This window comes from Laccaria bicolor, genomic scaffold, assembly GCF_000143565.1.
Source record: "Laccaria bicolor S238N-H82 LACBIscaffold_9 genomic scaffold, whole genome shotgun sequence".
NCBI classification, from domain to species: domain Eukaryota; kingdom Fungi; phylum Basidiomycota; class Agaricomycetes; order Agaricales; family Hydnangiaceae; genus Laccaria; species Laccaria bicolor.
In genome coordinates, this window is record NW_001889880.1 from 39,551 (window position 1) to 52,353 (window position 12,803).

Below are 12,803 nucleotides of genomic sequence, written 5' to 3' on the forward strand. Positions count from 1 at the left end.
GGCGACAAATGCCCATGACCCATCACCGACGAACGGCGCAAGGCCTATGAATGGATGCAGGCGACGATGAGCCGAGGTGAGCAACTCACCTCAACCTCACCCACTCACATCTGTAACACAGAAGCCAGGTGCCACATCACCGACAGTGACGTGGCAACCAAACGACAAACAACAAATTGAAATTTGTCGTTTGTCATACCTGTTTGTTCTAGAACACCACGGTAAGCACCCCCATCCCACCTCACTGAGAGACAGGACACAGGACGACAACAGATGCGGAATGACGATGCAACCAGTACATGCGACACCGACATGACAACAGCGCAGGACACAGCACTGGACAACATGGAATGCGCCCAGGACATGCAACACCGACATGATGACGACACACGACAACGACGTGGGACAATGACGCAACGTCAACACATGGTACAGACACACAATGACAACACGACGTCAACACATGGTACAGACATGCAATGACAACATGACACACGTGACGACAACACGACATACGCGACGACAACATGATGCACACAACAATGATATGATGCTAATGCGGGACGACAATGAACGAGGGCCCCGCACCAATGGCGACGAGGCTCGCCACTGTCCCTCTTCCCCTCAACATCCCTCCTCTTCCACATCCCCTTTCCCATTCACATTCCCCTTTCATTCAACATCTTCCCTACACCCCCTTCCCTTCAACCTCCCCTTGCTCCTGAACATACCCCTTCCCTTTCACATACCCCTTCCCCTTAACATACCCCTTCCCCTCATAACATCCCCCTTCTTTACCCCTTCCCCTTAACATACCCCTTCCCCTTTTAACATCCCCTTTCCCTACCCCTTCCCCTTAACATCCCCCTTCCCCTCAACATCCCCTTTCCCATCAACATCCCCCTTCCCATCAACATGTTCCCTACACCCCATTCTCTTTAACATTCCCCCTTCCTTTCAACATCCCTTCCTTCCCTTTAACATCCCCCATCCCTTCTACCTCCCTATTCCCTTTGAAACACTTATAGTAAATAAGTTGTATGTAGCTATCAAATACACACCAAATTGATTTGGTCAGAGTGGACTGTTGTAAGGAACTCACAGGAATAAGTTGTCATCTGGCACAGCTGAACTAACTTAGCAGAAATCCTGCAAAGCTATGGTATGACCATGGTATGATCATGGTATGGCATGGTATGACCATGGTATGGTATGACTGGTATGGCATGGTATGACCATGGTATGGTATGACGGTATGGCATGGTATGACAGGTATGGTATGGTATGTATGGTATGTTGTGGATACCATAACATATGTTATTAGTGTTCTTGCATTTTTTAGCTGATTCTCTTTTGTTTGGTCTATATAGAGCACAATTATTGACTAGAAGTTGACTTTGTCAACAAACACCTCGCTTCTGTATTTTAAATACATTAGCACCCTCAGCTTCACCCAACAAAAAACTTACAAAATGCATTAATTGAAATTGTCCTACATTTCGGCTGTTCCCATCACCCACTGTTTATCTTAAGTTATCAGAATCTTTTCCTTTTATTTTTTTGTTCCTTCATAGCTTGTCAAAAGGCTGCTGCTTGTCACCTGGCAACTCCTCGCAGTGGTGGGGGGTAGGGTGTTTAGCCCATGTTTGCAGAAGAGTGGAGTGTTTGGTCCAATATGAACAATATGACCTCCAGAACGTCCTATTATTTGTGCCATGTTTGCGGAAGAGTGAGATATTTGTTCCAATCTTGAAAAATATGACATCCAGGAAGCTGTATTATTTGCACCATGTTTGCAGAAGAGTGACATGTTTGGTCTCAACATTTGCTTAGAAATATGAAGCTGAGAGACCTAGCTAAAGTGAGGTGATTGGATTTTATGTTCTTGAAGTCTCCAGATTGATAGGAAGTAGATCTAAATTATTGGAAGAAGACCTTGAAAATGTATCAAGTTTTCATTGAGCCATTCATGCTTAGCTGGTGGCTAAGTCGCACACCAAATTGCATGCTTTTAAAATTAATTGTATGTGGAGTGGTACTTAATGTAGTTGATTATCAAAGTGCATATTCTAGTCCAACCTGTTGGATAATAATCTAGCTCAAGTCCATGTGTTTGAAATGGATGGTATAATGTAGTGTTCAGGACTGATAGATAACACACAATTTCTTGTTTTCTTTGCTTCTCAAATACCACATCACCACAATGGATGCAGTATTATGCATGCCAAAATCTGGGATCAAGCTCAATTGAACTGATTTTCAAAGGATTAAGTTTACTATATTGCCTCCTTTTGTAGCTTAATATCTCAGCAAAAACCTGAAGAACCCTACCACAAAAAATGGCACCCAATGGACCAGTATTGCAGCCTGCAGAAATAATTTATATATTTTGAAAAAGGACCCCAGACACCCTTTGTCAGCTTTAGTATGATGGTATGGTATGGTATGAGATCATTTGGTATGGTATGAGATGACATGGTATGGTATGGTAACATGGTATTGGTATGAGTGGGATATGGTATGGGTTTTCCATTCCATGGTACCATGGTATTGGTATCGAGCTCATATACCACCCCGGGATGGGTACCCTCAAGGTACCCTAAATCAAGGAATTGATGTACCTCATAGGTACCCTAAAATGGGTGACTGAAGTGACAAGACCAGACTTCCAAACACTAGATATTCTCTTCCTCTATGCAATAGGTATGGGTAGATTAGTCCAATATATAAGGCATAGCCTCACAGCTATGGGTGATGCTGTGGCCATGGGTGGCAGTTGAAGTGTGGGCCTAAGTGTCCTATAGCCCATGGTGGGTGCTCACAATGCAAGGCGGTGGTCACAAAGGCTGGTGATGGTGATGGGGGTGGTGGTAGAAGGAGAAGTTCTGGTTGTATTTGTATTTGGTTATGAGTTCCAGTTGAGACCAGTCAGACCGGTCTTTTGTGGTCTTGTAATTTCTGAAATCATGAGAGACCAAAGACTGGACTGTGGTTGCAGTCTGGGTCCAGTTCAGTCTCAGTCTTTTTTCAGTCTTGGGACTGGACTTCCAAGCATTAATTGACATCGCAATGGAAATCTGATGCTACAATCCCTGCAAGTCTCCAGAAAATCTACAAAAAGCTGAGTGTCAAAGGTGTGGTTTCAGGAAGTTTAGGATGTGATCTAACAACCTAACAAGCCCCCTTTACTAGAGAAGAGTTAGTGATCAACTCTAAACTGTGCTACTTACTGTAGTGTTTGGAAGTCCAGTCTTGTGACTGGAAAAAGACCATAACCAGACTGGACCATGACCGCAAAAAACTAGACCTGTGGTCTGGTTTTTTCATTTTTGAGAAGTAAAGACCACAAAAAGACTGGTATAAATAAACTGGTCTTAACCAGTTAGGACTGGTTTTTTGTAGCCCACTAAATACCCTTCAAAATGCACTCAAGCACATATTAATTGGTTCAAAATTGACAAAGATATAGTTGAAAATGTAAAATTTCATTAAAACAGTAGATGTACCAGACTTTCTTTTATAGAAACACCAGTTCTTAACAATACAACTATTTTAGGTAATAGTGAGACAGAATACAACTAGGAAAAAACTAGTCAGGTAATACACAACTGAAGTGAAATATTGGTGAAGTTAGTTTGGTGATGAGAATGAAAGGATATTAAGACTAATAACCTGAGTACCCTAACAAATATCATCTTGCTGTATTTGACTCCACTTTGTTCCAGAGAGAAAATTTGCAAAAAAAAGCTTTGTTGTATATTTTGCAATAACTAGGCAGTTTTTAGGTTGCCATTGAAGATTCTTTCGATACCAAGGAGGTACCCAAAATAACAAATCTTGTGCTGGCAAACAAACCCAGCCTGTGGATGTTTGGGTAGCTGTATTAATCATAAATGTAACTAAGATATAGATAAGCAATAAATTACAAATTTACAAGAATGCTTGAACTGACCATTTTGATCAAGATCAGACTGCCATAATTGCAAGTCCTTATTATGGCTCCCATGAGCCAAGCAAAGATTAGAACTGACCTGTGATGTATAGCCTTGAAAAACACCTGAAATAGAATTGCCTGCATGTGCATCCCACACTCTAATGGTCATATCATCTGATCCAGAAACAAAGTGTTTTCCATCAGAAGAGAATGCCACAGATGTAACTCTATCAGTGTGGCCTTCAAATGGACCTGAAACAAGATTTCCTGTATGTGCATCCCACAATCTAATGGTCATATCATGTGATCCAGAAATAATATGTTTTCCATCAGGAGAGAATGCAACAGACATGACCCATGAGTGTGGCCTTCAAATGGGCCTGAAACAAGGTTCCCTGTATGTGCATCCCACACTCTAATGGTCATATCATGTGATCCAGAAACAATATGTTTTCCATCAGGAGAGAATGCAACAGAATTGACCCATTGGGTGTGGCCTCTAAATGGGCCTGAAACAAGGTTCCCTGTGTATGCATCCCACACTCTAATGGTCATATCATCTGATCCAGAAACAATATGTTTTCCATCAGGAGAGAATGCAACAGACTCAACCCAATGAGTGTGGCCTCCAAATGGGCCTGAAACAAGATTTCCTGTATATGCATCCCACACTCTAATTGTCATATCATCTGATCCAGAAACAATATGTTTTCCATCAGGGGAGAATGCAACAGAATTGACTGATTGAGTGTGACCTTCAAATGGGCCTGAAACACAATTTCCTGTGTGTGCATCCCACACTCTAATGGTCATATCATCTGATCCAGAAACAATATGTTTTCCATCAGGAGAGAATGCAACAGACACAACCCAATCAGTGTGGCCTTCAAATGGACCTGAAACAATATTTCCTGTATATGCATCCCACACTCTAATGGTCATATCATCTGATCCAGAAATAATATGTTTTCCATCAGGAGAGAATGCAACAGAGTTGACTGATTGGGTGTGACCTTCAAATGGGCCTGAAACAAGATTTCCTGTGTATGCATCCCACACCCTAATGGTCATATCATCTGATCCAGAAACAATATGTTTTCCATAGGAGAGAATGCAACAGAGTTGACCCAATCAGTGTGGCCTTCAAATGGACCTGAAACAAGATTTCCTGTATATGCATCCCACACCCTAATTGTCATATCATGTGATCCAGAAACAATGTGTTTTCCATCAGGAGAGAATGCAACAGACTTGACTGAAGGGTGTGGCCTTCAAATGGACCTGAAACAAGGTTTCCTGTGTGTGCATCCCACACTCTAATGGTCATATCATCTGATCCAGAAACAATGTGTTTTCCATCAGGAGAGAATGCAACAGAATTGACCAAAGTGTGACCCTTAAATGGATCTGAAACAAGATTTCCTGTGTGTGCATCCCACACTCTAATGGTCATATCATCTGATCCAGAAACAATATGTTTTCCATCAGGAGAGAATGCAACAGAGTTGACTGACATGGTGTGACCTTCAAAAGGACCTGAAACAGGATTTCCTGTATGTGCATCCCACACTCTAATGGTCATATCATCTGATCCAGAAACAATGTGCTTTCCATCAGGAGAGAATGCAACAGACCTGACTGAATGAATGTGGCCTTCAAATGGACCTAAAACAAGATTTCCTGTATGTACATCCCACACTCTGATTGTCTTATCATGTGATCCAGAAATAATGTGTTGTCCATCAGGAGAAAAGATAACAGAGTTGATGTGGGTGTGACCTTTAAAAGGATGTGAAACAAGGTTTCCTGTGTGTGCATCCCACACTCGAATGGTCATATCATCTGATCCAGAAACAATGTGCTTTCCATCAGGAGAGAATGCAACAGACTTGATCCGATTAGTATGCCCATGCATGACATTAATGATTGATGGCCATGATTTTGTTCTCTCCTTTGCAAAAGACACCAGACCCTTATAGTAGGGTAGATATTTTTTAGCAATAAGAGACTCAGTTGGTGCAAATGGTAATGCTGATAAATAGATATGAGGAGCACTCTCAGCTATTGGTTGAGCAAAGCTGTTGACAAACTTCATGGCATCTTCAATGAGATCTATGCATTTTCCATTTTTCTGAACAAATGTCATTCAGAATAGTTCCTTATAAAGTGGCCTATCTTACCTTGAGCCATTTTGATATTCCTGACAGTGTATTATGTGCAGTCCATAGTCTTTTTGTTACACTCAAAACCTCCAGCCAAGATAAAAATTGTTTATCCATGAAGGTGTTCAACCCTTCTTCAAAAACATTCTCCCATGCAACCATTTTAAGATGCTCTGCAAAGAAAACACAGGAATAAAACAGCTGTGATGAGATCTTATCAGATAGATTGATCAAGTGATTGTCATTTGTTTTGTAGGATGAGGGGATTTTGCAGATGTTAAAATGAAGCTCAGTGTTGAGAATGTGCAGACATGCAAGAGCAAATTTTTTTTCAGCTTCATATGTATCAATGTAAAAGTCTTCACTTTTTGAGGAGCAAGTCAGAAAATTCTGAAAGGAGCTGTGCAATGGCTTTATAGGATCATCATTCATTTTGATGCTAGACAGCAAACAACCCAATGGTTGGATAATTGCCTGGGCCTCTTCTCTTGTTAACTTTACAGCATGCATTTGTGACAATGTTGACAGTGATAATGGCTCTTTGGCTGTCAGAATTTTGCCTATCACTGACTGGTAACGGCCCATTACTGTAGGTGTGATTTTGGGAAAAGCTTGTTTCAGAACTTGACGGTACAGATTATCCAAGCCTTTTCCTTCTTGAAGAACAGATTTTAAATGCCCAACAAGAGTCATCCCTTCATATGAGGTGATGTCATCACAAGCAACAGCTGCCCATTGAAACAGGCCTTCTGCACTCTTTACAAGCAGCCTGCACCATTGGTCATTTGGCCACTCAGTTTCAAGTTCAGAAAACTCAGCGAGTCTACTCTTGATATAAAGAGAAAGATCATGCTCATTGCTCTCACTTTCCAGCCCAGGAGTATGTATCTCCTTGTGTTTGACATATCGATGAGGCATCTCAAGAATTTTTGATACATCAGGCTCAGGCCGTGTGGTTACCAGAACACGAAAGTTTTTTGGCAACTTTGTAGCTCCCTTGACAAGTATATCCAGAAGAGGTTTTCTTTTTTTCAGACTGCCACTTTCATCCAGAGCATCAATCACAAGAACAATAGGCCCAACATTAGTTAAGGCTAAACCAGGCTTGACAATAAAGTTCTCAAATTGTGCCTGTAGTGACTGAGTAGTGCAAAGAGCTGGATTCTCAGAAACCACAGAGCAGAGAGCAGACTGCCAGTGCTTATCAAGCCCAGAAATATCCTTAGAGATGGTGCTGAAGAGATATTCAATCCTTCGATTCTCTTGTTCAGCTTGGTCAAAGCAATATGATGAACCTAGGCGACGCAATCCATCAAAATGGTAAGCAATAGTATGAGCAATAGCTGATTTTCCAAAGCCTGCCATAGCAGTCAAAAATAGAACCCGTGGAGTCTCATCACCATCAGGACTATCAATCCAGCTAATCAGTTCATCAAGAATAGATCCACGTGTTCCAGGGAGACATTTCTTATCAGGATCAAAGCGAGCACCCTTAGCATAGCACATGTCTCTGAGATCTGCAGCTGCACCTGAAATTGAATGATTTTAGTTGCCAAAATTCTGAAATAAAAATAAAATAAAATAACCAAGTTTCTCCAGAGTGTAAACCATCCGCAAAACTGTAAGCTGAGTATCCTGAATGGCATGATCAGTAAAAGCTAACTTGAGTTTCTTGAATTGATCTTGATAGTTCTGAATTTCTTGGTCTGAATTTGAGACTAAATTCTTTCCAGTCTGTTTCCCTAGGAGGCAAAAAGCATATCAATTAGTAATTTGAAGATTCTACAATTAAAATGCATACAAAAGTTTGTGATGCTAGCATAATCACGAATAAGGTAGGCACATTCTGTGGTCTGCTTGGCTAGAAGGGTGACAACCTTCTTCTGTTGATCACCATACTCAGAGGGTTTTGCTTGATTGATATATTTGTACAAGTCTTGAATTTCCTGTAGAAGATTGGTGATTTTGGCATCACGTTCAATCTGCCCCAGAGCAGTCTAGCATGTGCATAAGCTCTAGAAATAGATCATCCAATGTCAACCAATATACCTTGGGGATAGCAGACAGAATAACCCAAGCTGCCTTGGCATATGGATGGACCTATGAAAGTAAATTTCAGAGATTATAGACAGGTCATTTGCTTACCTCAGCTAGCTTATCTACAGCATTAGCAAAAAATTTGACATTCTCAACCATAGTGTTGTATGTAGCAGAGAAAGAATCAGAAGAGACTGTACTGATAGCAGTGTCAAGAATAGATGCAGCACCCTGTGGGCCAGCTTTCATTCTTTTAACAGTATCTTCAGCTGAATCTAAAGCAGAAGCAAAATCTGACATGGCTTGAGCATTAAAATCAACTTGAGGTGCAGAAACCTTGATGGGTATTAGACAGTATACATGAGAATATAGTAGCCTTCTCACAACAGGAGTACCAATCTTTGGCAAGATAGATACAAAAAAATTAATGGTGGTAGCCATGAACTTTGAGGTATCGTCAGGCCTATGGAAGCAACAAACTATTCCTAATTATAAATTTATGAATTATAAGAAGGGCACACTTCTATGAACAGGAGACAGACCTTTTTCGGAAGCTTCCCCAAGTAACAAATGAAAGCTTTCCTTCATTACCCCTATGACTTGATCGCCATGATGGAAGACACGGCCAATACGACTGGATGACTGGTAAAGCCGGCAGGTGAGAACAGACGACAGCGTGGCATTGCTTGATGACCGTAAGTTCTCGGACCTGATGTAGAAAGTGCGATACGCACAAAGAAAAGGTCTCCAGCCAAATGGGGTCCGTCACTTTCTGGCTCTTTCCTGTGGTCTGGACAACTCCATCGATCTCAAATTGAACATAGTGCTTGTGCCAATGTCCTGGGATCTGAGCTATTTTCTGAACGTTTATATCTAGAAAGTCCGATCCCAATTGAGTGAAAGTCGACACATCGAACTTGTTGCCAGATCTTGCCTTTGATCTCAATCGCGATTGTGGCATCAGAAGACGCAATGCTAGGGAGGCTTGAGCAAGGTGTATATAGAACGAAAACGTGAATACTAACTGAGTATCGCTGTTTATGTTGGAAGTTGTATTCATCGTTTCAATTTCGCAAGATGAAGGTTGGAAGTAAGTTTGCTAAGCGCCCGCTTGTTGTTTGCGCATTGAAACGTTGAATCAACAACACCCAACATACGACATCGAGGTTCTGCGTAGATAGATATCTGTGAGTTCTATCTAGTCTTTGTTGTCTCTACGACGGTAATATGTCTTTCCGGCAGAATTGTGCACCGCGCATCTCCCCGCCACGGCCCACCATCGTCTTCCCGTACCCACCTCACCTCACAGCCTAACAAAGCTCTATCCCGGTTCGAGTGTCCCATTAGGAGTCCCAGCTTGTCGTTGCCCAGACGACAACTAGGGTTTTCGCTGGCATGTCAGACCTCGACCTCTCTGCAGCCGTTGGAAGGCGGATGTGTCCACCTCACGCGGAGGACTCCAATAGACGTAAAGGGCCAGTACAGAGACATCATTTCCCCGGACGGATACTGACGAAGACTCAAAATTTTGGGCCCTTCGCCAACGGCAACACTCCCCCATTTAGGACATTCTCAATACCCGTGCCATCCTCTGGTACTGCCGCACGATCCACCCCCAGCGGATCATTTCCAAAGTCGTCACCCTGGTTAACATTTATGACATTATTCATTATTGCCCAATCCCTGCCTCATTTCCTCGCAATAAACTCGACATGCACACTGCACTCTTCCCATCGTCCTCCGTGCCCTGCCAGGGCTCCTCGATGCTGCCACCATTCCCGACTTGAGTTTGCAACGCCCCAATAACGGGATAGGAAGTCTTGCTGGATGGTGCGCAAAGCACGTCCCGTTTCCATTTCGTGTCAATTCAGGTTGGTTGTATGGGACGTCCACAATATTTGAGATCTTGATCAGGGAACTTGTGCATAGGTTTCACAGCCATTCGCGACTTATACCCCTTCCAAGAGCGATAGCAATCTCCTCAGCTGCCGCTGTTGTCTCCGCCCCTTTCAGAGGGACCATTTGGTGCTCAATTCTCAATCCGCTCGGCTTTGATCCACCCTTTGCCCACCTGCCACCGTTCCAGCTTTTCCGCTTTGGTCCGCCAGATTTGGCTTTGTTTCTAAGCGTCAAGGCCCTATCCACGACACCACTCACATGCTTCACCCCCTTCTTACCGAGACCGTCGAAGCTTGCACCGTCAATGGAAGGTCTATGCTCGACGTAGTGACTTGGGCACACCTCTAGGCCATGCTGCGAACGCCAATTGCTTCTTGCAGTCTCGCTCTGTGCGCTGTCGTTATGTAGCTGAAAAACAATTTATTGCATCTTGCCATCAGCTAACGTTAACAGTGAGGTTGACGATGTAAATGAAGAGGGTAGGTGCACAACCATCTTTTATACTGATGGCGGGAGGAGTCGATTTCTCGGATTCCTCCTCTGGGTGCCTGGGACAAATGAGTAGAAACATGGCTTGCTAATGCCGCTCACAATGTCCTGGCTGTACCAACATTTGTGGATATCACGTCCGAGCTACGTTCTCGAACGGTTTGCCTCCAGTACATCCTGCCCTAGCACATACTACTTACCGACCCTCAGGAACACAACATAGATTGTAAAGAAGGTCGGAACCTCCAGCGCGGTATGCTCACATGTTGCGCTTTCTCGAGCTCTCAATTTACATCAGACCTTCAGCGGTTGAAATGGCATTTCTACGCGGATCCCAGGAATCGTTCTTTTCACGTCACCTCGACTCTCTCAGTGCCGTCTCCAATATAGAGCGGTCGACTCCGTTCCATGCATGTGGTGACTACTTTACAATTGACCAGGTTCATGTAGTTAATGAGTCCGTCCTAGTCGCCACCAGCTATACACCCTCAACGACCGCAGTTCTCAAACAAAATAATGTGCATGGTGAGGGGGAAGGGGGGAACGACGGTTATCGTGATGAAAAGAGGCTCAAAATTGTACCACGCAAGGATGAAGACTGAGGCGATTGTGCGCGAGCCGACTGAGATCCGCTGATCTCAAATGCCATTTTCTCCTGCGCTTCCTGCGATATCTTTAGTTGCGACTCCAAGTGGGCTATCTTCGATTTTGCCTCCGTAAGATCAGAAAGCGTCTTGTCGTGTGTATTCACTTTCGCTTGGAGCTCCTCTTTCGTCTCCCGTAGGGATTGAGATAACTCAGACACGGTAGCTCTGAGACCTTCGCAAGTTTTCTCAAGCCGTGATCTTTGCTGTGCATCATCAAAGCTGGCGTCGAACAGGCATCGGATCTGGAATCGACATTCAAGGGTTTCCTTGGTATGTAGAGTTTTCAGAAGCTCAAATTCATGTTGCAGCTCAATACGACGGAGGTTAGCCAGTTCGAGTTCCTTTTGCTGTTGAATCACTCTGAGCAATCACTTCAGAAGGGATAGATCGTTACGGGCCCACCTTCGCCAATGCCTCCTGTTCTCGTTTTAACTGCATTGTAGTCCTGACTTTCTCAAGCTGCGCTATCGACACTTTGCTTTCGTCTTCCAACGCCTCCCTCGCTGCTTTGTCTCTGGCGTTGGTGGATTTCATCTCTGTAATTCTTAGGCTCAAATCGATAACGACCTTCTTATGTTGACGCTTAAATTCTTGAATTTCCTTGTACAGCTCCGCGCCAGCAGAAGTCTTCTCCACAGTCTTACCCTCGGCGAGCTCCTTCTGCATCTCGACAAAGACGGGATTAAGCGCGAGGAGGTCGGAGACGATAGAGATTGGAGGGGGGAACTCTGGACCTTTGGGGGTCTCTCCCGCAGGATATCTTCCAGAGCGAGCGAATCTGCAACCACCGTCAACGAGTCCTTTAAAAAATCTATCCTTGGTCTTCAGGACTGTTTCGAATTCGGCACCTTCCGTCAAATCTACTTCGTCCCAAAATGTGGTGACGACAACGACATTATTCAGAGAGTCGGCTCCGCATAATTTCTTGAACATCATCATAGTTCGCTGCGAAGAACCGTCAACTTTCGGATCACAGATGTTATGCAAATATATAATGCCAGACAACTTGCGTTGCTCGTCATATCTGTACGTCAATGAAGGTTAGATTATCAATATACGGAGGGACAGTTCCCCTACCTCGCTTTGAGATAGGCGCCAATTTCTTTCAAAATCACTAGGTCGGATCTACTACCATATTCCTGATAGTCATCGAAACCTGGAGTGTCGACGAGGGTCACACGAATGCCATTGGGCATCGAGAATTCGTATTCTTGAACCTCCGTGGTTCCCGACTCCAAGCTATGTCCAACATATGCAACGTCCCTGCCGATGATGGTGTTGATGAACTTTCAGAACGTCAAGAGTGGCGGCGGCGGCAGTTGTGGACTAGCCCATACCGTCGATTTCCCGACCCCAGTCCCTCCCATAATTCTGTGGTAGTGGTATGTCAGCTCAACACGCAACTAGGAAGGCTCCACTAAACATACGCTATCAAACCAGCTGGCTCCATTGTCGGTGCGTGGGCCTGTATCTTGTGGAAGACTCGAGAAAGAGGGCAGTTGGAATTTCGACAAAGGGTGGATGTCCGCGTAAGATGAGAGTCACTTATCAATGAGGACTATTGTGTGGTGTCTGGTAGTCTTGCCGCAAGGAAAGGTGCCTTGAAGGCAAGGTCACCTCGAGGCTTGCTTGAGG

The 12,803-nt window shown here is 43.8% G+C and overlaps 2 protein-coding genes across 2 annotated transcripts; both read right to left on the reverse strand.

The window, feature by feature from the left end:
- Nucleotides 1-5,517: 5,517 nt before the first annotated feature.
- Nucleotides 5,518-9,094, reverse strand: LACBIDRAFT_385733 (NACHT/WD40 domain-containing protein; the record flags this gene model as incomplete). The annotated part of the gene is made up of 9 exons (XM_001879827.1): nt 5,518-5,521; nt 5,569-6,065; nt 6,115-7,625; nt 7,683-7,838; nt 7,898-8,093; nt 8,146-8,196; nt 8,242-8,469; nt 8,518-8,596; nt 8,676-9,094. The coding sequence occupies 9 exons, from the start codon at nt 9,092-9,094 to the stop codon at nt 5,518-5,520; spliced, it is 3,141 nt and encodes a 1,046-aa protein (XP_001879862.1).
- Nucleotides 9,095-11,071: 1,977 nt separating this feature from the next.
- On the reverse strand, nt 11,072-12,618 carry LACBIDRAFT_318655 (uncharacterized protein; the record flags this gene model as incomplete). The annotated part of the gene is made up of 5 exons (XM_001879828.1): nt 11,072-11,515; nt 11,571-12,192; nt 12,246-12,454; nt 12,500-12,539; nt 12,596-12,618. The coding sequence occupies 5 exons, from the start codon at nt 12,616-12,618 to the stop codon at nt 11,072-11,074; spliced, it is 1,338 nt and encodes a 445-aa protein (XP_001879863.1).
- Nucleotides 12,619-12,803: the final 185 nt, after the last annotated feature.